The sequence below is a fragment of the Microtus ochrogaster genome, unplaced genomic scaffold, assembly GCF_000317375.1.
Source record: "Microtus ochrogaster isolate Prairie Vole_2 unplaced genomic scaffold, MicOch1.0 UNK49, whole genome shotgun sequence".
Lineage (NCBI taxonomy): Eukaryota > Metazoa > Chordata > Mammalia > Rodentia > Cricetidae > Microtus > Microtus ochrogaster.
Window position 1 is genome coordinate 1,619,425 of NW_004949147.1, and position 26,033 is coordinate 1,645,457.

A 26,033-nucleotide genomic window follows, 5' to 3' on the forward strand; every position below is an offset into this window, starting at 1 on the left:
TATTTTGATATAACAGTGAAAAACAGATTAATATACTTTTAAGTTTTCACAACTGATTTTAGAGGCAATTCTGAGTTCATTTTATAGACAAGAACATGGAAGGCTGGCAAGGTAGCTCTACATACAACCAAGCTCGTTTTGATACTAGTTTGTCTTGTCCCCAGTGAAGTAAAACTTCTCTTAATGTCACAAAGGACTAGGGAGGCTTTGGGTGGATTTTATTTTTACTTTCTTGAGCCCATGCTTCTGTTAGTATTTGTTAATGATGGCCCTGCTCTCCCTTGAACCTCTGTCTCTGGTGGTAGAACCTACATTCTGGCATGCTGATGGGCTACAGATTTATGGGATACTCTGAGCTGATGGTGACTAAGTAATGGGCTGTGCCCATGGCTCAAGTCACCAGTACAGTGCAATGGCAAGTGATACCTCCCACAGATTTGTAACTGTACTATATTATTCATTAAATATTTTTATATCAGCCCTAGTTGATTATGAGTTTGAAGCTGACTTCAGAATGTTGGCTTTGTTCTACATATTACTAGTACGATAAGGACTAGCAAAAGCACTTTTTACTTCTTTCTTTCCTTGTTTGTTTTTCTGAGTGTGAACATAGGATACCACAGCACAGAAATCTGAGGACAACTGTGTGTGTGTGGGGGGGGGAGGCAGCTCTCTCCCTCTATCATATACACGATAGGGATCAAACTTAGGTCATCAGCCTTGGTGGCCAGCACCCTGAGTGGGCTGTGCCTGGACTGAGATTAATCATGATGATGAGTCAGAAGTGGAGATGAGACATGATATGGCCAAGGAGGCTCAAGCATCAGGAGCTGGTGCTTATTAAGACAGGGTCAGTATGGCATAGATGGGCGCTTGGCACCGCTACTGCCCTGCTGTCGCCATGCAGGGAACCAGCCTCGGAGGGCAAGCTGGGGCCACCGAGGGAGGGCAGAAAGCAGCACCCTCAGGTCCCTGAAGGCCACTTCTGAAGAGAATTGGCCCTAAGCTCATCTCACCTCTGGCCTTTTCAGTTACAGGAGCCAAAAAACTACTCCCTTATTTTTTGAAAGAGTTCAAACTAAGCTTTCCATTTCTCGAACTGAAATCCTAAGGGACAGATTACTAAAACAGGTTTAGAAAAATAAAGTCCATCACCCATGATTCTGCTAACTGGTTTTGTTAGTGTTTTAATGTGTTTTTCCAACCTTCGCTTTCCACTGCAGCAATAGGGGTTTCTCACGGTTGAGATGAGATGGTTTGTAAAATTCTGCGCGTAGTTCAGTAACGTTAGGGATAGACACATTGCTGTGGGCCACCACAACTTTTCCATCCTGCAGAGTGGAAGCTCTACACCAGTTAGACACTCCCACTTCTCCTGGCTCTATGAACCATTTTAATGGTATTATGTTGCATACAGCTTCATTGACAGTCATTCCCAGTCAGGCATTGTGGCTTGTTCCTTTAATCCCAGCATTTGGAAGGCAGAGGCAGGCTAGTCTTTGTGAGTCAATCTGGTCTACATGGAATTCCAGGACAGCCAGAGTTATGTAGAGAGAGACCTTACCAAAAAAAGAAAGAAAGAAAAGAAAAAAAGGAAAAATGAAAGAAAGCCATTGCTTCTCCTCCCTGTCTTTGTTACTGTTCTTGTTTCCATGATAAAATACCCTCTTTACAAAAGCTGTGTAAGGAAGGACTTATTTCGGCTTACAGTTTGAAGGTAGAGTCCCTCATGACCGGGAGGGCACAGCCGGTCACATTGCATCTGCAGCCTGGATGCTGAGAGAGATCGATGCTGATGCTCAGCTCCTTTTCTCCTTTTTGTTCAGTTCAGGACCCCAGGACACAGGCTGCCACCCGTATTCAAGATGGGTCCCCCCTTTTCTTTCCAGCCACACCCTCATAGACACACCCAAAGATGTGTTTCCAGGGCAATTGTAAATCTGATCAAATTGACCAGATGAATCATCACACCTCCTCCGCTGGGTACCTTAGGCTGTACGAAGACTTTTTCATTGCCTCCTGTGCTTCAGCTGAGCATCCCACAGGTAGCACTGGCCTGAGGCAAATTTTATGATAATTTCTTGGTTTGAGTTTCTGGATATTAAGGAGAATAAATTCATTCAAGGCACAAGCCCAGTGTCAGACACAGACAGTTACACATTCTCAGGGGATGGTTCTCCCATGCAAGCAAAGACGGCTTCCTTGATCCTGTCCTTTGTGGGAGGTTGGGGTGGAGAACACTAGTCTACTGTGTATATGCCATCAATGACACAATCATCTGCGCTCAGCACTCACCGGGATCACACAAATGAACAGCGCCCCACTGTGACCACCTGTGACTGGCTCTGAGGGCTTTCACTGTGAGAGAGAGAGACGAGCTGGAAGTTGTGGGAGTAGTGAAGGATTCTAGAGGCAGTTCTGAGCCAGGGATGAATGAGCTCCACAGAGGAACTTCTACTGTGTTCCTTCCCTCGCTGTCTCTCTTCACTTTCTCTACCCTACTGCAGTTTGGGAACACCATCAAATACACGGCTCATTCACACAAGAAAGCTGTGCCAAAGCAATCCAAGGAGACAGATCCTGTCATCTGCTAATCCGAGGGCAGTTGTGGTACACAGTTAGAGGTACACAGGGTGGTGATACCAGCTGTTACATTATCACAATAATTAAGCTCTTACCTATCCGCTGGGTTGGGAGACAGAGGAGATGCTTTGCTATTCGACAGCTCTAGCATCTGAAAGCTACAGGGCCAGTGGTAACCATAGGGACGGCTGAGTTAGTTGTCTATTGTCACCTATCATAGAAACCTAGAAGGAAAAAAAGTAGCAAGCTTTTATATCAGCCTAGTATCACATCGGGACACACTGTGAAAGTCACGGGGCCTGCATAACGATGTTCAAAGTTATTCTCATCTTCGGTAGCTGGAGGACAAATTGTGCTCAAAAATCAGGCCAAACTTTGATTGCAAGAGTGGCAAAATTACCAAGGAAGATGAGGACTGGGTATGACTCAGAAGAAGAGAGTACTCGCCTGTGTGAGGACCTACGTTCAGTTCAGTCTAAGCAAAAAAAAAAAAAAAAAAGGAGCCAAGGATGTATAGGACGTATAGGATGAATAAGGATGTATAGTCTTAACAAGTTCCCTAAGCGCCAAAGTGAGGGTCCTGGTAAGGTGAGATCAGGACCTGGCAGGGGATGAAGCTTTTTTTTAAGTGGATGCCTTTAAGACCCTGTAACCAGGCTGGAGGGGTGGCTCAGTAGTTAAGAGCACTGGCTGTTTTTGCCAAGGACCCCGGTTCAGTTTCCAGCACCCACATGTTGGCTCATAGCCATCTGTAACTCTAGCCCAGGGGATCTGACCCCCTCTTCTGGCTTCCACGGGCACCAAGCATGCATGAGTGCACAGACACACCTGCAGGCAAATCACTCAGACACATTTTTAAAAAGTTTTGATTTTTAAGAGAAAAAAAAACCCTGATCCTTCGGAGCCAACAGGTGTGTCCCTCTCCCACACAGTCATTTGTTAAGATCACTACCTCCTACTACCACCTCTCCTTGCCTTTATACCGATAGCAAGGGTCACGCTTCAGCACGGCTTCAGTGGGGCAAGACTGGACTAAAAAGGACCATTAACCAAAAGAGCTGCAAGCCACGCTTCACAGGTGGGAAAATATGTATGGGCATGGCTTCTGAGCTTGCTGGACCAAGGATGGTGACCACAGGCTAGGTAAGGAAGATTTCATGATACAGAAATGCCCTGCATTTGTCAGGGCTTTCTAGAAAAACAGAACTGATAGAAGGAATAGATACTGTACAGAGAATTTGTTCCATGGGCTCACACAGTGATCGGGGCTGAAGAGTACAGCGATGGCTGGGTGCTGGAGAGGTTGCGACTACAAAGCTCGCTGACAGACTGGAGCTGAAAACCTAGCAGATTCCCACAGAGCTAACGCAATCCATGGTTGAACTCGAAGAATCTGGAGTGTGACGCCAATGAAGAACGGCTGCTGTGGGGGCTGCAGAGTGCTCAGTGTTAAGAGCACTGCTCTTCCAGAGGACCCAGGTTCAATTCCCAGCACCCACATGGTTGCTCACAACCATCTGTAACTCCAGTTCTGGGGGATGTGCCACCATCTGTCCTCTGTTGGGCACTGCATGCATGTGTTACACAGACAAACACACAGACGAAACACTTATATGCACAAAATTAAAATAAGTAAATTTCCTTTTAGAAAATAATCCAGCAGGAGGGACAGACACACTCAACAGGAATAACCAAGATAAGGAAACAATGCTGCTTCTATCCCAGCCCTCTTCATATCCACTGCACAAAGGCACTTCCCACTCTGGAGGAAGGTCTTCCTACCCAGAAATGGAGACCCCAGAGGTGTCTCTTAGTCCCTTTTAGATCCAAGATTACCCAATCAAGATTACCCAACACCTACCTCTGTGATTTTGGATTAACGTCCTGGTAAGGCTAGCTGGACCCAATGCTAATGTAGACTAGCTCCTTGAAGCCTGGCACCTAGATGGTCTGTGGAAAATTAAGTTGAGACATCTTAGCAGAGCACCGAGGAGCAGTCAAAAGCCTCCGAGTGCCAAGCGTGCCCAGAGTGAATGCATTATATAAAGCAGAGAACCTTCCAGTTGATCATGTTCCCTGGGAGATTTCAGCGGACACTTTTCTCATTAAAGTAACAAGGGATGCGCTGGTGAGGTTGCCCAGTGGAGGCTGTTTTTGGTCCAGGGTTAATGGTAAGAGATGTTCTGCAAAACCGGGGTCCCTGGTGTCAATGAGATGATAGAATTCTGGAATAGCACAAATCAAGCGACAGTGCCTCACCTGTCAAAGTCTGGGTAGGTGTAATTACCAACAAGACTGCAAGGAAATCAAAGCCCGAAACCTCAGGGATCCAGAGCAGTGCTGTTTCTAGGGGTGAGAGATGTGGGTAGCCAATGAGAACACTGCTCTACCTGTGTGACCAAAAGCAACCAAGGGAAGCTGAGGAGAAGGTTGATGACAATGGGAAAAGGCCGTAATTCCCCCATCAAATTCCCAAGCCCAGGCCAGGGTCCAGGGACTGGATGTAAGGGAAGCGTGCTACTTTAAGAGAGGATCCTACAGTGTCCTCACTCCTTCTGCCATCAGGACCTGCTGTCCTCACTCTGTCCCCAGAATGGTCCTAGAGACACTTATCAGAGTGGCGTTAATCCTGGGAACATCTAGATATTTTGAAAGCTGTTGGACATGGGCCTGAGCTGACATCAATACCCTAGGACAAAATACTGTCATTGTCCATTGCTTACAGTGGGGGAGCTTTCTAGAAGTAAGTGTTACATTGAACTCATTTCTCCAGTTCTTGGTTGCATAGTTGAGATGGACCTACCTAATAGTAGGTTTCCTGGCTTGTGAGATAAGAGGCACTGCAGTATGAAAAGCAAAAATGGAAGTTTCTTAAGCTACTTCCCATGCAAACTGGAGTGAGACTGTATCCTTGCTAGAGTTGAAGGGATTAACACCATTCTTAAGAGCTTAAAATCTGTTGGCGAGTTTGTGGGTTAACATAAAAAAGTGGTAGTCATAATCTCAGCTACTGTGCCAAACTAAGTATTTAATGTTTTTAATGTAGTGATTTTTACTTTATGAATGTTTTGTCTACATGTATATAAGTGCCCTGTGGGCATACATGCAGTGTCCACAGAGGTCAGAAGACATTGTTGAATCCCTTGGAGTTACAGATGGTTGTGAGCCACCACATGGATGCTGGGAACACTCCCCAGGTCTTCTGCAAGAGTAGCCAGTGCTCTTAACCACTGAGCCATCTCTGTAGCCCCCAAACTTAAATGTTCTTGATAAACAGATCACAACCTTTGGTAAGTGGTGGTGCCTTTTGAGCTAGTGAGTGTGCTATTTTCAACCTGTTAATCTGTAGGTCAAGAGCAGTTTGTAATTGTCTAGGACCAAGAGCAGTGATCATCCATTGCTCTAGAGCCATAGGAACTCCTCCGTTCCCTGTCAACATAGCACTGCTACAAACAAATACAGCCAAAAATATATCTTCTCGGTGTTCTGGAGAAATGTATGCTGGCCCACCATATGGATAAGATCACATTAATCACATCTAGGAGGGGGAGCTGACAAGTGTTCTGGACAGCACTGGAACCAGAGAGTAAATGAGAACTCCTACAGAAAAAAATTGAGAGGCCGCCCACACCAATGAAGTAATAATTTAGCTGCCCAACAGTGTGGAATATGCTGGAATAGTCTCATCAAGTAAAGGGGAAATGATTGTGGTTTTCAGCCCTAGCATTAAGAAGGGACCCAGTCACACTTGGAAGGTCGCTGGATTCTGGAGACAGCGCAGACCATGGTTGTAATACTGTTCAGTTCTGTGTGTCAGATGAACCGGAAGGCGCTGGTTTCAAGACGGACTGGAGTGAGTTCCTCAGCACCTTAAGGCAGTGCTATCCCTGAGCTCACAACATGGTGTCAGAGGATAAGCATGCTGCACAGAATCTCTGAGAAGTTCTTCTAGGACAGTAGCAGCACAAAAGTCAGGTGCTGAGGAAGGTCTGGTATCCATAACAGAGGCAGCCACCATTGCAACAGTAATTCTTGGTGGGGAATGAGCACGTGGACATAGGGCATCTGGGACTGTGTGTCTAGAGCTGACCTTCTTCTAGACTGTGTGTCTAGAAGATGGAAATGAATCTTGTCACTTCCAAAAAAATCATAAGCGTGGGAGCCACAGCAGCAATCCACCATAACCTAGAACTGACACATTTGAAACTGGTTATACCAGTGAGGTATTCTGTGTAACCAGGTAATGTACTATGCCTACTAAACAGTCCAGTTTGTGAGTGGAGTGCTTTGATTGGTTGAGGTGGGCCAAAAATGGTCTCCTGTGCCATCCCACCCATTCTGGGCTGTAATCTTCCTAGAAGGCAAAGCTCTGGGCAGAGCTCTTGCTCACTGACATAGGCAAAGAGAAAAGGTGGTCCCGGACAGGAGTATTACTGTTATAAACAATGGAAGATGCAGAGAGTTCCCAGAAAGGAACGGCCCTTAAGCCTTATCAGGAAAGATCCAGAATCATGGCCTGAGGGGGCGAGTGAGATATCCAGAAGAGCTTCCTTGGAAGAGACCACACATCATGGGGAATGTGAGGTCAGCACTAAGGGGAGAGAGCCTTAGGTTCCTCTCAGATCCCAGAATACTCAGAGAGTTATAGTGGCACCATAGACAGCATGGGGCCTTGAAGGGAGAGGGAGCCTTCGATGCCATAGGACATCTGATTCATAGGCAGTTTCTGATTCTTAGGGCTTTTTACAAGATTCGGGGGTGGGGGGAGGGTAAGTTCCACACTATGTGACCTGCCTAGCCTCTATGCCATGAGTCAGGATGGAGGCAGGCACTAGATAAGAGTCACAATTCAAAGCAGTCTTGGGTCTAGGCACCAGGAAGCTGGACTTGAGCACAGTTGCAAAGCAGAGGAAGAAGTTTCAAGTCTTTGTAAGAACTTCAAGGTCATAGCTCTGTAGTTAGGGAGAGAGAGGAAGGGGGGAAGTCGAGAAAGGGAGAGGGACAGACCTGCACTGAGGAGGCAGGGTAGCTGATGTGGGGGAGAGAGCAGAAGACAGAGGATGTGTGATATAACAATCAGCATCCTGTTGTACGGCCATACTCTGTTTATCTGTCCATCAGTTGATAGGAAACTGTGCCTACATACTTTCTGACTGTTACATAGACTGCTGCTCTGAACATTCATATATACATTTTTGTTTGAATGCATGTTTTCATATTTCTTGGCTGGAACTGCTATGGCACGTGATAATTCTTTTTAACCCTTGGGAATCCACCAACCTTTTCCTTGTTTGCTATTCCATTTTATGCTCTCACCAGGAACGTACCATCTTAGTGAGTACGAAGTGATGTCTCCATTTGGTTTTGACTTTAATTTCCCTGGTGGCTGGTGAAGGGTTCAGTTGTTATACTTGTAAGCTTAAGTATGCATTAAAATCCTATTTGTTATGTTTTATGTCTCAATATTGTAGCACGCACACCCAGAATGCTTTTCTTACCATGCTTTGGTTAGAGTATGTCCCTCAGAAGTCATGGCTTGGAAACTTAGTCCAAAAACTTGTATGTTAAAGGTATTTGGAAGTACAACCTGTAGGAGGTTACTGGATCAATGAAAAATTAGATCAATGCATTTATAGATGAATAGGTCCCCAAGGAGTTTGATTAGCTCTCATGAGCCCCTTACCACGTGCTGCGTGAACTACTCTGGGACCCTATAAAGGACTCCCCTGCAACAAGAAGAGCCTCCCCAGATGTACACCCTCGATCTTGCTTTCCCATCCTTTGGAACCATAAGAAAAAAAAAAGTTCTGTTCTTTATAAACTACCCGGTCTCTTCCAAACATGGTGACTTTTGCCTGGAATCCTACCTCATGGGAGGGGGAACCAGGAAAATCAGGAGTTCAAGGCCTAGTCCAAGCTTCTGTTTGGCCTGGTTAAAATCCACTTCAAAATGAAATAAATGCTGCACTGGTTAGTTTGTGACATCTCGATACATATTAGGGCCCTCTGGGGAGATTCTTCACCTGAGAATCTCCTGGGTCAGACTGGCCTCGGGCCATGTCTAGGGGGACTGACTTGACTGTTGATTGATCTGAGGGGCTCATCTCATCTCACCATGGATAGTGCCACCCCTGGCAGGTATAAGAAAGCAGGCTGAGCACAAGCCAGAGGAAGCAGGCCAGTAAGCCGCTTTCCCCTGCTCCTGCTTCCAGGTTCCTGCCTTGAGTTCCTGTCCTGTTCCCTTGGTGACAGACAATGAGTTGTCCCTTTCCTCCCCAAGTTACTTTTAATCATGACATTTCCCACAGTAACAGAAAGCAAATTAGGACAGGGCACTTGGGAAATGGCTCAGTTACTGAAGTACTTGCCAGGAATACATGATGACCTGAGTCTAGATCCCTAACACCCACAAAAGTGTCAAGACACAGCGCTGCATATCTGCAAGTCTGGTGTTGGGCTGAGGGACAGAGAGAAGCGGTTCCTGGAGCATCAAGGAAGCAGGGGCACAGGGAGCAGTGGCGGCCATTGTTCTAGTCACGGGATGGAGGATGGACTGCACGTCAGAACCAGACCCTCTCGCCAATCTCCTGTTACAGCCATAAATGGAACTGAACAGGCCCCGAGTGGCCCTGCTCCTCTGCCTCTTGCAGAGTCTCTACCCTCGGATTGGACAGTGGCTTCTTCAAGGCAGCCCCCGTGGTCCCCTCAGAATGCAATTAGGATGATCCAGCTGGAGACTGTCAAGTGTGTACTTTCACAAAGAGACAATCTGGATTTAATTAGGGAGAGGATTCCATTAACCCATTATTCAATCAATTGAAAGGCCCTCTAACCTGAAGATTTGGAAATGCAAATGAAGGCAGATACAGTCAGAGTGATTTTTATTATCTGCGCATCCGAGGGCCAGATTACAGCTCCCTCCGCATGCGCAGCCAATTCTCTCCAAACCTTTCCCCAGTAATTACTGTAAAAAGCTTTGAGATACCTTGAGCATAATCACAGTTCCGGGAAAACACATTAGACAGCACATTAATTACACCGACTGCCGAAAATACAGGGGGCGGGGCAAACAATTCCATAAGGGTTAGGGCTGTGGGACAGCCCAGATGAAACAATGTACTTCTGCCCAGAAAAACTGCAAAAGCAGGGCATCTGGGGAGACCGTCACCTAAAACCCACATGGTCACGGGAGAACACTGCTGACGGCCTGATGGTCACGGGAGGATTCAGCAAAGCTGCTGAGCACAGCTTGGGCTGAGGCAAGGAGGAGCACAGCCCGATCCTGCAGGAGCGTCTGCTGTGATGGGGGCCGGGTGGGGGTGAGCCATAAAAAGAGTCATTCAGGGGCAGGGGAGGCAGTTGGTAAAGTACCTGCAGAATAAGCATGGGAACTTGAGTTCAGATTCCCAGCTTTCACATTAAAAAGCAGCAGGGGTGCTGAAGACAGGTCCCCTGAGCTCCATGCTTAGGAAGGAATGCTGTTTAAAGAATAAAGTGTCGAGCCATTCAGGAAAACAACCGACATCAATCTCTGTGCTCCACATGCACACTCACTTCATTTTGCACACTCACTTCGTTTTGCACACTCACTTCATTCGAACACTCACCTTCGTACACATATCCACATCACATACACAGACACAAAGCTTCATGGAGTTTTACGGCAAACCTCACAAAATGTCATCACAAAGGGAGCCTTAGGGTGGTGAGACAGCTAATCGGGTTAAAGGTGCTTGCTCACAAGTCTGAGGACTTGAGTTCGATCCCCAGGATCCATGCGATGGGAGGAGAAAACTATATTTGGCAAGTAGTCCTCTGGCTTCCACATGTGTCATGTGCCTCTGAAAAAATAATGTAATTTTTTTAAAAGAGAGTTTTGATGTACTCGCGCATGAACTGTGCGCTGAGGACTTCCCCTATCAGCAGCCAGAAGGTTCCTTGCGGTATTACTGCTGGCTATGCTGGGAAATCTTCTGTTCTTCTCTCACTCGTCAATTCCCGCATGCCACTCAAGACTTAGTTCAGGAGTTAGCTGATGGAGCGGTTAGCCTACACTGAGATCTCCCTCCCCCAGCATTAGAGATCTCCCTCCCCTTGCAAGGCCGTATGCTGACCACGGACCTCCCTGTGAAGGAAATGAGACCTTATTCAGCACCAGCCATCCTCCTCAACAGTCCTCCTAGATTCAACCAGTGACCAGACGGTACCATGTCGGATCCTCATGATGTCACGTCTGAGGTTAGACACTGTGGACATCTGTGGACAAGAGCCATTTCCTGCCTCTCAAAGCACGTACTCTGTATCTTTTAGGTGCTGTTCTTCACTAAGGGCACTCAGGTCTTAAATTAAGAAGAACCTGTCTCTCCAGAAGGGCCAGCCAGGGAGAATGGAGCAAGGCAGAGCAAGAGGAACAACTCTACCACCTATAGTCTCAGGAGCACATAGAAACTGCTAGAGTTTCAGTGTTAGGACGCCAGCCACAGCTCCTCACACTGCCTGAATCGTGAGGTGGGTGACGCTCCTAGGAAAGAATGTTCCTTCCTTGCCGGCCCTCAAGAGCGTCCAGGCTATGTGGACCATGGTACTTCACTTTTGGGGAGCTGAGCTGGCATCTGTGCTGGGAGAAATGTAAAGTAGGCTGGAAAGAACATTCACAACAGGTGGGAGGTCTGGACTCTATTCTGGGGCTGATTATTACCCCTGATGGCTGGGGACATGCTGTTTAAAGCTCTCTAGTTTAACTTCCTCTTCCGGTAATGGGGATGAAAGAAAGACATCTGACTTGCTAGATGGAGTGGACCTGTGCCAGAAGGCTTCTTGTGTTCCTTTCCAAACCTACTGTGTATTGTTTTATACTTTTTATTCTAAAATGCACCACCACAGGGAAGAACAGAGCATGAACAGAGGTTTTAATCATTCCTACTGGCCACGCAGGTCATCAGTGCAGCTCACGGAAGATAGTATCTACAGCTCTGCTTCTTATTCACAACCCTGTTTCCTCCCTAACAGGAACGCTTACCCTGGTAACCATGGCACTCACATCCTACCGAAGAGTGCAAGTCTGTTTAGACACAGTAGCTCGGCTTGATAGCCTTCAAAACAGAATATAGATGGAATCATGCAGAAGATATTCATTTGAGCAAGGCTTATTTTGTTTAAAATTATGTTTATGAGATTCAGCTGTTCTTGTGTACGGACATACCATAGTTTATATATTCTACTATTGGGAGCATGAACCCAGTCTGCGGATACCACAGGCAATATTGGAACTTTTGCCTTCATACATTCTTCTAAGAAATTTTGGGGTCATTCAGTATGTTTGTCTTCAACTTCATGAGCAAATTTTCAAAAGTAGTGGTGCCAATTTACACTCCTATAAACAATGCAAGAGAATCCCTCTTTTACCCCACACTGCCTGTGGTGATTTGAATAGGTATGGCCCTCATAGACTCATGTGATGTGGGATGTCCTTCTGTATATGTGTTGCTTTTATTGGTTAATGAATAAAGCTATTTTGGCCAATGGCTTAGCAGAGTCAGGCAGAAAATCCAAACAGATATAGAAAGAGAGTAGGCAGAGTCAAAGAGACACCATGTAGCTGCCAAAGGAAAAAAACATGCCAGAGTCTTAGAAACCTTACTGGTAGGCCACAACCTTGTGGCAATGCACAGATTAATAGAAATGGGTTAATTTAAGATGTAAGAGCTAGCTAGGAATATGCTAGAGTCATTGGCCAGACAGTGTTGTAATTAATATAGTTTTGTGTGATTATTTGGGTCTGAGCAGTCTTTGCCTACACTCATGTGTTTGAATACTTGGTCCATAGGTAATGGCATTATAGGAGGTGTGGCCTTGTTGTAGGAAGTAAGTCACTGTGGAGGTGGGCTTTGAGGTCGCATAAGCTCAAGTCAATCTCATCCTATCTACTCATTTACAACTGGATTGGACAGTAGAAATTAAATTTAGTACTTTGAAAGTAATGTATATAAAGAGATGTTTTCAAGCCAAAGTTTCAACTGTTTACGTTGAAAATAGTATTAATTCATTAAAAACCTAAAATACTATTTTAAAATTTATTTTTGAAAAATTATTATTAATTATATAAAATCAGAAGAAGCAAATAAATTTGAAGAACAATTGCTATCTTTTATATTTCACTCAACTGACTGTTATCATTATTAATTATTATAAGTGTAGAGTATATGTAATTGAATTTTCCACATATATTAATAAATTTAAATAAAGATATGTATAGGTGCCATTTTTATTTAACAATAAGAAAATTCATAAAAACATGACTCTATAACTCACTTAAGAGTAGCAGTCTAAAGAGAAAGTACTTTATGAAGAATGGATCTCTTTCTTTAAATATATTTACTGTTGGGGCTCTGTAATGGTCCTGGTTTTCCTATTTTATAAACTTTTCATCGATCTCCCTCCAAACTCCCCCTGACTCGTTGCTTTATTCCAGCCCCCAACTTGAGGAGGCGTTCACTGGAAACCCACAGGCCATTCGAGATCTGGCTCTACCACTCTGAGCATGTAGCCAAAGGACACTTCATTCTACCACAGAGACACCTGCTCAACTATGTTTACTGCTGCTCTGTTCCTAATAGCGAGAAGTCGTAAACAGCCCAGATGTCTTTCAACAAAAGAACAGATAAAGAAGTTCATTGAAAAAATGAAATCATGAAATCAATTCACAGGTTACAATTCAATGGATACAACAAGAAAAGAATCATCCTGAGGGAGGTAACCCAGACTCAGAAAGACAAACATGGTATGAATTTGCTTATATGTGGATATTAGCTGTTAAGTCAATGGTGACCAAGCTACAATATGTAGAACCAGAAGTTAAGTACAGAGTAAGAGACTATCAGGGGGAACAGACAGATCTGCCTAGGAAAGAGAACTAGAATAGATAGATATAAATGAGGGGCTAGAGTGGGAGGAGGAGGGGAGAGAGAGAGGGGAGGAAGGGAATATGGGGTGGGAGCTAAAATCAAGGGACATTTGATGGGTAGTATGTAAACCTAACACAGTAGAAGTTTGCATACACACACACACACACACACACACACACACATATAATGTGTGTGTGTTTTCACACACACACACACGGAAGGTAATCTAAATGAAATTGCCAAATAACAGAAGATGCAGAAACCCAACTAGCCATCCCTTGTCAACAAAAGAAGCTTCCACTCCTGGGATTGGTGTTACATCCAAACTGAGCTGTTGGCCAAAGGTGTCCCATGGGAATCCTCAAAGAGCCCAAGCTCTTGTCAAGTCTATAGGTTAGTCTCCACAAACTTATAGCAAGTCCCCATTGCTGAAGATAACACCTACACAAGTCAGTGAACATGGAGAAATCAAAGTGGTGCCTCCATAGAGCCTTTACTCCTACACTGGATCATCTCTGGTGCGGGAGATACTCTATACTCTACTAAAGGAGAAATATAAGCACGACACCAGCCACAACCCCTCTCATCTACAATGGTGTCCTGCCTGAAAAATACACTAGTGCAGTGGTGGCTAAAGCTTGTGGGAGCAACCAAACCATATCTGATTGACTCAAGGCCCACTCCATAGGATGGAGCCCGTACTCAGCACTGCATGGGTGGTCAAGAACCTGAGACTAGACAGCCCAGGGACCTAGGGGAAAACTAAACGTTACTGGCCTAAAAAAAGGGAGTGATGACTCATAATGACAGTCCACTATATTCATAGATCAGTGTATTGCTTGCCATCGTCAGAGACGCTTCTTCCTCAAACAGAGGTAAACAAACAGATTCAAAGCCAGACATTAAGCAGAGCGTGAGAGACCTTGGAACACTCAGCCCTAAATGGGGTGTCTCCATCAAATCCCTCCCCTCAGGGCTCAAAGCCTGAGGAAGAAGAGGCAGAAAGAGTGTAATAGCCAGACAGGGTGGAGGACACCAAGAAAATAAGACCCTTTTAGTCAATATGATCTCACACCTCAGAAGGCAAGGACACTGAAGTAGCATGCATGGGGTCTGCACCAGTTGGGGTGCTAGAGCTGAAGGGGTAAACGGACACATGTTCCCATCCCTAACCCGGAAGTGATCTCCAGTTAATAACCACTTTCAAATGAAAATTTAGTTTCCTCCAGGGGAGTCTCACTGAAGAAACAAACTACTTTTAAGGGTGTACCTGCTGCAGGCCCAGCCATAGATGGCCAACAGAAGGCGAACTCAATGCTATCTTTGGAGGTTCCTTGTCTCATAATGTCTTTCAAGGCTTTTCTTTTTAATTTTATCTTTTTAATATATATATATATTCTTCTCTCTTTATACTCTATAGGTCCTTTGTGCATAGATTATGACTTCCAGTTTAGTGTTTTTATGGGATTACTGTGTGAATAAGTGGGTCTCTTGTTTCTTGTGCCTTCTCTTGGGCTCTTTTTCTTCTGTTTGTTTGGCCCAATTACAACATGCTAGTTTTTGTTTTATTATATCTTATTTTATTGTATTTTATTATTACCCCTTAGAAGTTCATTTTTTTTAATAAGAGACAGAAAGGGGGGTTAATCCAGAGGAAGGGGAAACCATATTATGTGAGGGAAAAAAAATATCTATTCTCAATGAAAGGAAAAACACATTTTTAAGAAAGCATATCATCTTTATTCTTACAGGTTTCTGTGAGTTCCTTCTTAGGGCAGTGTGTGTAGACAATGTCTGTCTCCTTGCTGTGCCTCATCTGCCCACATCTGCCACCATCTTTTAAGAGCAAAGATCTTCATGCAGAACTGTCTTTTACACTTAGTTCTGCTTTGTATCTTATGCAATTTTTTTCTACCCTAAGGTAGAATTTTTTTTTTTTTTTTGGTTTTTCGAGACAGGGTTTCTCTGTGGTTTTGGAGCCTGTCCTGGAACTAGCTCTGTAGACCAGGCTGGTCTCGAACTCACAGAGATCCACCTGCCTCTGCCTCCCGAGTGCTGGGATTAAAGGCGTGCGCCACCACCGCCCGGCCTAAGGTAGAAATTTTAAAACTTTTATTGTTTGTCTTTAATTTGTAGGACTCCAACTGTTGAGAATTTTCCAGACCATCTGAAATTTATTTCCATCAAGCAATATGGGAACATGTTTCTGCATGGATGCTTTCTTATTAGCAATGTGACCTCCCGAGTGTTCTATCCAGTTATGCTTAGAAGTTATATACAATCTATTCCATTTGTTCAATTCCCAATCCTTACACTAACACATTTTAAAAATTATGTTTAGATTTATTTGTGTTATGCATATATCTCTTCTAGGAGAAGTTCTCTTAAACTTTTGGAGTTCTGAGACTCGAACCCAGAGCCATGGGCATGCTAGGCAAGCATTCTATCACTGAGCCACACACTTATCCTTTATCCTGTTCTTTTATGAACACTTAGGAAAAATTACTTTTTATATTTACATACAAAATTTAGAATCTAACCTATGATATTTAATGGAAAAATATTGTGGTTTCAATTGGGTTTGTACTGAAATTATTTATTAACGTAGGAAAATTTAATATTTTTACAACATTGGCTTCCAATCCATGACGATAGCATATTGCTCCTTGTTTTTTTCCTTTTAAAAATCTCTCAAGTTTTTACAGTTTTCCTCATTGACATCTTGTGATAAAGTAGCTATCGTTCTTGGGACCATCTCAGTGCCCTGTGATGCCAGAAGTTACCCACGTTCCTCTGTCCACTGCTACAGTCTCCCTGCAAACTTAAGCCAAGTAATCAAACACAACAAGGAACCCTCCTCTTTCTAAACCTTTCCCACCCACCTACCTGTTCCTACTTCTTTTCTGAACTGTCCTGAACTCCTACCACACACCCGACATCATCTCAGCGGTAAACAGAATTCCATGGTCGCCTTCACCCGCCTTGCCGGTGACTGACTGCAGAGACTTCTCCTTGGAGCTCTCTTTACAGTTGTGCCTCTCAGGGTAAGGCTTCCGCTCCAGAAAGGCCACTCTCACGATAAGGTAGTAGTTTCTCGGTAACCTACACTTCTTGTCTGACTGGTTAGTTAGTTAGACACAAGCTAGAGTTATCTGAGAAGAAGGAACCTCCATAGAGAAAATTTCCCCACCAGACTGGCCTGTGAGGCATTTTCTTGATGGGTGATTGATGTGGGAGGGCACTGCCCACCTTAGTGGTCCTGGGTGTAAGAAAAGAAGCTGAGCCAGCCACGAGGAGCAATCTAGTAAGAAGCACTCCTCCATGGCCTCTTCTTTAGTTCCTGCCTCCAGGTTCCTGCCTGGAGTTCCTACCCTGACTTCCCTTCATGATGGACTGTAACTGAAAGCTGAAATAAACCCTTTTCTCCCCAAGCTGTTTTTGGTCATGGAGTTTTATCACAGGAATAGAAACTCTAGGACGCTGTCTGAAGTCTAGGAGTGGCTATAGGGGACAAGAATTGACACTGACAAATGTCACCTCTCTCCATGCAAAAGCACGTTCACATATACAGACTAACATATTATCTAGGCCTATGGATTACTGAGTCAATTTAGAGATCATATCTTCTCTCAGCCTGAGATTGCTCATTTGGGATAACACTTTTCCTGGCAGACAGTGTAGATCAGCTGACTTAGCACCTGTTATAACCATATTTTCTCCTACCTTACTCTAAAACAAAATATAACAAGTGAAGTTCTTTGTGTGTGTGGGGGGTGTGAGTATGTGTGCAGGGGTGCACTTGCCTGTGTGTGCATGTGGAGGCCACAGGTCAACATCAGATATCTTCGTTTATTGTTTCTAGCCTTATTTTTTTTTGAGACAGTCTCTCTCCAACCTAACTTACCATTAACTCTGATCTGAACTTAATATTTCTTAATAGTCCTGAGGGTCCTCCCCAGCACTGAGGTTACAGTGAACCCCCACTCACAGCTTCTACGTGGGTGTTAAGGATCTGAACTCAGTTCCTCCTGCTTGCACAGCAAGTGCTTTACTTACTAAGCCATCCCTTAAGCTCACAACGAAATCCTGCATCCCACTCCATCTTGCAGAGAGATGGAGCCAAGACACGACATAGCTCTCGCAATGAGATATGGACATTCGATCACAAGGGGATCTTCCTTTCCTGAACACAAAGACAATGGCTAAAAAGGACCAGATACTGCATCTTACTGCTTGCCTTCTGTCTCCCTCAACTTCCCTTCTTTCTGTCTACAACTTGGCTGGGTTGCCTAGAGGTACAGAATCTATCCTACTCAGTTTAAGGAACACACACACATGCACGCAGACATGTACACACACATGCATGCTCGCACACATACACAGGTGAGGTGACTAGATACAAGAAGCGCAGTTCCTCATAACGACTTTGATCAACCGTATAGTGCTAAATTTCCCAACATGATCTGTTTCTAACGGGAAAACAAGCCCCTCACTCTGATTCTTCAGTTTGCAGTGCCTTGCATGTGCAGGGTGAGCTCTCCATCTCTGAGCCACAGCCCTAGCCTCTGCTCCTTGTTTAAGTGGTAGGATCTTCTAATGCTGTAACTAAAAGCATTCCCTGGGTCTGGAGATGTGGCAGGGATTTAATATCCAAAACTCTATAAACTATGTGTCATGGTGAATGTCTGTAATCCAGGCACTCCAGAGGTAGAGGCAGGAGGATTAGAAATTCAAGGTCAGCATATGGCTACCTAATGACATAATGCATTGAAATTCTGACTGGGATACATGGGACCTTGTCTCACTAAATTAACAAAGATAGATAGATAGGTATATAGGTAGGTAGGTAGATAGACAGACAGACAGATAGACAGATAGAGCTCTTTTGGCTCGTTGGGGTCCGGCCAATCATCTCCCAAATAAACACTCAGAGTTATCATTTCTTATGAATGTCCAGCCTTAGCTTGGTTTACTTCTAGCCAGCTTTTCTTAAATTATCCCGTCTATCTTTTGCCTCTGGGCTTTTATCTTTCTCTATTTTGGTAAACTTTACTTCTTTCTCGGTGGCTTGCTGTGTATCTGAATGGCTGGCCCCTGGAGTCTTCCTCTCCTCCTCTTTGTTGCTCCTTGATCTTCCCTTCCCAGATTTCTCCTCCTATTTATTTTCTCTGCCTGCCTGCCCCGGCTATCCTTTCTCCTGCCTAGCTATTGGCCATTCAGCTCTTTATTAGACCAATTAGGTGTTTTAGACAGGCAAAGAAATACAACATCACAGAGCTAAACAAATGCAACATAAAAGAATGCAACACATCTTTGCATTATTAAACAAATATTCCATAGCATAAACAAATATGGTACATCTTTAATATTCTATAACAGATATCCTCCCTAATACACTACATTATAGGGTTGTGATCAGAAGGACATGCGTTTCAATGTCCCATTATGTCTAGTGTTTAGTGATCACTTAATAAAGAGAATATATTATTACGGACCTCTGCGGTGAGTTCATGCATGAAGAAAGACTAGGAACTACTGAAGGCCAGATCCAAGAAATAGAACTGGACACAGAGTGGCCTCAGTACAGACTGAGATGAATACAGACTAAACCACATTAGATAAGCTGGGTCTTTATCATAGGGTGTGGGAATCAATAGAAACTGTTCCAACTATTTTATGCAGAAAGAGACTTAATACAAAGAATGAGGTAGGTGGTTAGGATCTGTGGTATGGAAGTATTCTTCTGCCAGGCTAATGACTAAATGACTACATCACTACAGTGATCAGGACCCAGCCCCTGCTAGCACTGCTGCAGACCCGTAACTGAACTGCATCCTACAGAACTGTACACTAGCCATCAGGACTCCATCTGCAGCTCCAACCGCGATGGCCAGAAGCAGCAGTAAGGCAGCCTCGCTCACTTCTTATTTCCAAATAACCCTTGAGTGCATAGATTTGGTAAATGCTACCTCGAAGGCAGCAGTCTACATGCAAAGGAGTATGAGAAACTCCATTTCTAATGTCCCTAGCTAGAAGAAAGAAGGATGGAGGATGCAGAAGGGATGTAGGGAACAGACAAGATGAGAGGGAGCCAAAGAGCATTTGGGGGGCAGAGAAAGGATGGGTACAATGCAGATGTCTCCTGTGATTTTTTTCCCAGTGAGGAAAGGAGACCAACACATGAATATTTTCTAATTCCTGATGCTTTTGCAAGAATCAGTTCTGACAGGCAGGCTGACAGCTTGTGGGGGAAGGAGAAAGGCAGACCACATGTCCACATGGGTGTCATTCTCCTAGAGAAGCAGAAGCAGATAAGGATGAGCTTAGGGGAGACACACTAAGTGGGCAGTGGTGGAAGTCATATGTTCCCCTCAATTGATCTCCACCTTATTGTTTGGGGCAGGGTCTCTCTCTGAACCCAGAGCTGATGGATTCAGCAAGACCAGCTAGTCAGTGAACTTCAGGGCTCCTCCTGGCTCTCCCTTCTCAGTGTTAGGTCTACAGGCATGCACCCCACACCCAGACCTTTAAAGTGTGTGCAAGGAACACAAACTCAGGTTATGCACATGTGACAAGCACCTTACTGACTGAGGTAGCTCCCAAATCCCATAATCTTAAAATAGCTGTCAAAATATCAAAACAAAACAAAACAAAACAAAACTAGAAGGTAAGCTAGTCTAACATAACAAATTATTTTGGGGAGATCATTTAGTAGAAATAATTACATAACATTACTGAAGCAATTTGAAGAACCAAGAGATAACAGAAGGATGGCAGTTACCTTAAACTAATATATACAATCATTACTATTCTAGGCTATAGGGCTTTCTGTAGAAAACAACAATGGGATTTTTATGGAATAGTGAAGTATCAAAATAGTCAAGACCTCCTGAGCAGCACCACGGTGTCAGGCAAGACTGAGGGCTTAGAAAGGAAAAAAAGGGGGTAGGGACAGTAAGGCAGTCACTGATCCACCTTCTAAGAAGGATTAAGGGCTGGTGTGAGGGCTCAGTGGGTAAATTTGTTTGCCATGCGAGTTTGAGTTCAATCCCCCACAACCCACCTAAAAAGCCAGAGGTAGTGATACACATCTATAATCCCAACGCTCCTATGGCGAGACGGGGAAGGGGAGGGAGAGCAGACTCTCGGGAGCTCCAGCCTGGAGGACACAAGGTGGCAGAAGCAACAAGAGACAAGCCTCAAACACAAGGTGGAAAGAGAATAATTCTCGAAATTTGTCCTCTGGCTACCACACATGTTCCATGGCCTGCTCACCTTGCCACCCCATAATAATAAACCAACTAATTAACATTTAAAACAAAACCACTGTCATTAAAAAAATATTATGCTTATACATCATGAAAATAAACTTCAGAAAGGCTAAAGATCTAATTGTGAAAGTCAAAATAAAAAAAACTGTAGAGGAAAACAAGAGAGTGCATTGTATATCATCTTAGGGTAGGAAAGTATCTTAGATTCAAGGGAAAAGATTCCATCATAATATTTAAAATAGATAAGTTCAGCCACATTAATGCGCAAAACACATGACAACTGAGAAATCAAGTTATTGTTTGGGAGGCAGCTAATACAAAGAACACCTACGAATCATAGAGAAAGGACCAACAATTCATTGTTGGTACAGTGGTTTGAATAGGAATGGCCCCCATAGGCTTATAGATTTCAATACTTGGTCATCAGAGAGTGGTACCACTGGGAGGGATTAGGAAGTGTGGCCTTGTTGGAGGGAGTGTGTCCCTGGGGTTAGGCTTTGAGGTTTCAGAAGCACAAGCTAGACCCAGTGTCTCACTATCCTCCTGCTGTCTGTGGATCTGGATGTAGAACTCTCAGCTACTTCTCCAGCACCATGTCTGTCTGCATGCCACAGCGCTCCTTGCAGTGATGATAAAACAGTAAGCCTGCCCCAATTAAATGCTTTCTTTTATGAGCTGCTGAGGTCACAGTGTCTCTTCACAGCAACAGAACACAGGCTAAGACAGGAGATAAGGAAGTCAAATAGGGAAGCCACAGAAAAGTAAGATCCAAATGGTCAGTAAAAAAGGAAGAGATAAACAGTTCATAAGTAAACAGATATATGAGAGATTAAGAGAACATGAAACATTATTTCACACCTTACAGATGGGCAGAAAAATCAGAACTTGATATGGCAGGGAATCCCACATAACCACCTAAACTAATACACTCACACTCTAGAAATCAACAGCTATTCTACTGACAACTAAATAGAAACTCTCGTCCATGTGCTTGGAGAAACAGGCACAAAAATTGTCATCTGTGGAGCTGGAGAGATGGCTCAACAGTTAAGAGCACTTGCTGTTCCTGCAGAGGACCCTGGTTCCATTCCCAGCAACCACATGGCAGGTGGCTCACAGCCACGGGTAACTTTAGTTCCAGGGGATCTGACATACTCTTCTGGCCTCTGTGGGCACTGCACACATACGGTACACAGACATGCAAACACATAAAATAGAAATTGTAAATCTTTTTTAGAAGAAAGAAAGGAAGGAAAGAAGGAAGGAAGGAAGGAAGGAAGGAAGGAAGGAAGGAAGGAAGGAAGGATAAAGAAGACAAAATGTTAAATATGGAGGTAGAGTAGTAGGTACCTTGATGTTTGCTAATTTTTTCTTTTTTCTTTTTTACTTCTTTTGGTTCCCAAACTACCTCCTGACTTTAGGTTAGGATTGCGGTTGAAAAAGCACTGAGGTCAGGCTTCTGTCTTAAGACCTCACTTGCCATCACAGGCAGGATTCTTTGTGGAAGGGAGGGCGAAGGCACAGCAGTCCTAATCAATGTACCATGTTGTTTGTGGGTGTTGTGTATAACTAGAACCTGGGAGATTTAATCAGGCCCTTACTTCAGGTCCAAAAGATATCATCCCACTGTGTGAGTGCGTATGCATGCTGTGTGCATGGGCGTGAAGGCCAACCTCAGGTTTCACCCTTCAGGAGCTATTCATATAGCTTCTTTGAGACAGAGGCCCTTACCAGAGCTTGCCGAGCCGGCTAGGCTGACTGGGCAGTGAGCCTTATAGACCCACCTGTCTCCACCACCCTACCCCCTCATCTTGGGATTGAAAGTGCACACCTAGGTGTCCGAGTTCTCCCCGGTCTGATATCTTTTTTTTTTTTTTTTTTTTTTTTTTTGGTTTTGGTTTTTCAAAACAAGGTTTCTCTGTGAAGCTTTGGTGCCTGTCCTGGAACTCACTCTGTAGAGCAGGCTGGCCTCAGACTCATAGAGATCTGCCTGCCTCTGCCTCCCAAGTTCTGGGATTAAAGGTGTGCATCACCACTGCCAGGCTGATAACATATTTTTATAGAGCTGGCTGATCATAAATGTCCTTAGTTGGGGTTCTATGCCCTGTCTGGAATGTCCTTGACTCTCAGGGAGGAGCAAGCCAGGGATTAGAGAACATCTCTGGGCCCTTCCTGCCCCCCCTTGCTGCGCCTCCCCTTGTCCCACAATCTTTCTGTCCTTGTCCATTTCATTATTTTTAACTTTATATTATGAAACGTCAGAGCCATAAGATGTAGAAAGAATGGTTAAAGGAACTCTCATAAATCATCAACCGTTTTGACAATTATGAATATTAAATACTTGCCAATCTGATCTCATAGATCTCCCTGACGCTTTTTGCTGCAGCATTATAAAAGCAAATCCCAGGCACCATTTTATCTCAACCATAAATACTTCAGCTTTAGCAGACGACTTTTAAAAATGACCATGACACCATTATCACACCTAAGAAAATAAATAACAATCCCTCAGTATCTTCTAATACAATAACGCAGGCTGGCTTTCAGGCCGGAGCTAAGCCCCAGCCCTGCTACCCACAACCCATGGCCTGACATCCGCTCTGTGACTAATGCCACTCCAGTCCCAGAGAATTGCTTCTCTGCTCTGCTTACCCTGGGGCTGTCCGAGAAAAGGTGTCTCCTTCCGAATGCTGAGTAGACATTAGAGCTGCTCCGCTTCTGAGCTTGGAGATGGGTCCACCGCTGCGAGCCTGTGGATTTCGGTAGCAGAGCACTTCAAGAGAGAAAGACAATTAATTAACTTGTCAAACCTTTCTCTCAGAAAACGTGAATGCAGTATGCTCTTGCATAATGAAGTGTCGACCCTAGTCATGTCGGAAGACCATTTTCCTGCTTCTCTTTATACTCTAGCGTTTTGGAGACGTCCGTGAATTAACGAGTGTAGCCATATGCGGTGACTGAGAAGTGCTTTACGAAACCAAACAATTCATGGTACTCTCTAACGCGCCACATTTAGAAGTAATGTCAACTCTTCACAATGCCAATGCTTATACTGACAACCACTGTATATTGACAATTGGTGTAAACTGTGTGTACGTTTGTGCTAAGTGGGTACACTTATGTGTGGAGAGGTCAGAGGTTGACATCAGGTCTCTCTCTGCTGTCACCCACCTTGTTTTCTCAGACCAAAGTTTTCAGTAAACTTGGGGCTCACCGGTTTGGCTGCCATGGCTGGTTGGCAAGCTTCAAGAGTTCTTCCTCTGCCTTCCCCATGGTGGGAGTATAGATGCAGGCTGTTGTGCCTAGCTTCTTATATGGTAGGACTTTCCTCTGTGGGACCACCGACTCACAAATGACAACACGGAGACTTCTTATTAATTCTGTGAGCTTGGCTTTTAGCTTCAGCTTGTTTGTAGTAACGAGCTCTTACAACTTAAGTAACTCATAATTTTAATATACATTCTGCCATGTGGCTTTTTGAGACAGGGTTTCTCTGTGTAGGTCTGGCTGTCCTGGAACTTGCTCTGTAGACCAGGCTGGCCTCAAACTCAAGAGATCCGCCTCCCTCTGCCTCCGGCATGCTGGGATTAAATTCAGTTTCGCGAGTATGACTTATACATCCTCCTCCCACTTCCTCTCTCTGCCCGGAACTCCCACCTATCCTTCCCTGGGGTGCATTGATTTGGCTATATCGACTGGTTAGCAAGCTTCAAGAGTCCTCTCTCTGCCTCCCCAATGCTGGGAGTATAGATTCATGATGTTGTGCCCAGCTTCTTACATGGTAACTGTGGATCTGAACTCACATACTCGCTCTTGTACAACAAGCATTTTACCAACTGAGCATTCTTTTCAGCCCCAAATTGAAATGATTTTTAATAAAAATAGTTCAAATATAACTAAATTTTTAAAAAAATTTCAGCATTAGCTAAATAATGTGCACTTAAACTTTTGATGTTAACTTATCATGGCTATGATTTTAGTTTTTCCTCTTAGCTCAATAGGTAACTTAGGCCAACATTTGGCAAGCATTTTCAGTAAAGAGCTACATATTAAAGGGTTGAGGTTTTGGGGTCACATAGGACATGCAAACCTAGAGGCTTCTTTGTGTTTGATTTTACAATCTTTTCAAGATCCATATGTCAGCCATAATGAGGTACCTGTCATTGAAATGAGTTTGCTGCCGGTCCCCAGCAGCTTGCTGCAGAAAGCAGCCAGTCCAAGCAGGGACAGCGCACGAGACCACGCCCGGCAGATCTCCAGGTCTCCATGTGACGGTGGCAGGCGGGCGGGTGAGAGAGACAGATACAAGGATAGGCATGCCATGCAGAGTGAGGTTGGATTCAGGGGGTTATGGAGTAGGAAGGGAGAAGGGGAGACGAGGAGAGAGAGAGAGAGAGAGAGAGAGAGAGAGAGAGAGAGAAGGAGAGAGAGAGAGAGAGAGAGAGAGAGAGAGAGAGAGAGAGAGAGTCATCAGTCAGACATAGAGAAAGCAAGATGAGAATGTTTTAGTGACAAAAGGTACCAAGTCACATGACTAAACATAGATAAGAATTATGAGTTAATTTAAGTTGTAAGAGATAGTTAATGATAAGCCTGAGCTAATAGGCCAAACAGTTTATAATTAATATAAGCCTCTGTTTGTTTCTTTGGTACTAAATGGCTGTAGGACCAGGCAGGACAAAAAAAAAGCCAGTTGCAGTGGCAACTCCAGCAACTGCAAAGCCAACAGTGAGCAGCTACCTTGTGATATAGTGACCCACATTTAATGCCAGATGAAGCATTTATCTAATTATTCTTTATCAATAAAAACTTGGTATTAGGGTAAGAACCAAAATATTCAGAAAAGCAGCAGAAAAGTGACCACTTCCTCTTTCTTTCCTTCCTCCATCCAAAAAGGCCAAGAATCTGTCTAAACCCCTTCCTAGTATTTGGTTGTATCTCTCTCAGTCCCCCAAACCTCTGTGGCTATTTTTGGTCAGTTAGTAGATAGCTCTGCCATCTGATTCAAAAGCAAACTTTATTGTCAGGGTCAGGAGTGTCAAAACATGATCAAAATATCCCATAACATTTATGTGGTTGGCCAATCCCTGGCATAAAGCACAATGATATTTAGGGTTTTCTGAGCAGTGGCCAGTTTTATGGTTCACTCAGGAGCATCATGAGTGAAAGGACTAAAGAATCCATTCTGTCAATCATGAGAACAAAACAAAAACAAAACCAAGCCAACCAAAACACTCACCAGGATTTTTCTTGAGTTTTTATAGAAAGGAAGGAA

At 44.2% G+C, this 26,033-nt stretch overlaps 1 protein-coding gene across 1 annotated transcript in view; it reads right to left on the bottom strand.

Annotated features, from left to right (window-relative positions):
• Nucleotides 1-24,151, bottom strand: part of Rec114 (REC114 meiotic recombination protein) — a 132,104-nt gene extending 107,953 nt beyond the window's left edge. Inside the window, exons 1-2 of the mRNA XM_026777227.1 lie at nt 23,973-24,151; nt 23,411-23,531 (exon numbers count right to left, since the gene is read on the bottom strand). Of these exons, the coding sequence (XP_026633028.1) occupies nt 23,411-23,531; nt 23,973-24,031 (180 nt within the window). The 5' untranslated portion in view covers nt 24,032-24,151. The remainder of the gene's footprint in view (nt 1-23,410; nt 23,532-23,972) is intronic.
• Between the last annotated feature and the right edge of the window lie 1,882 nt (nt 24,152-26,033).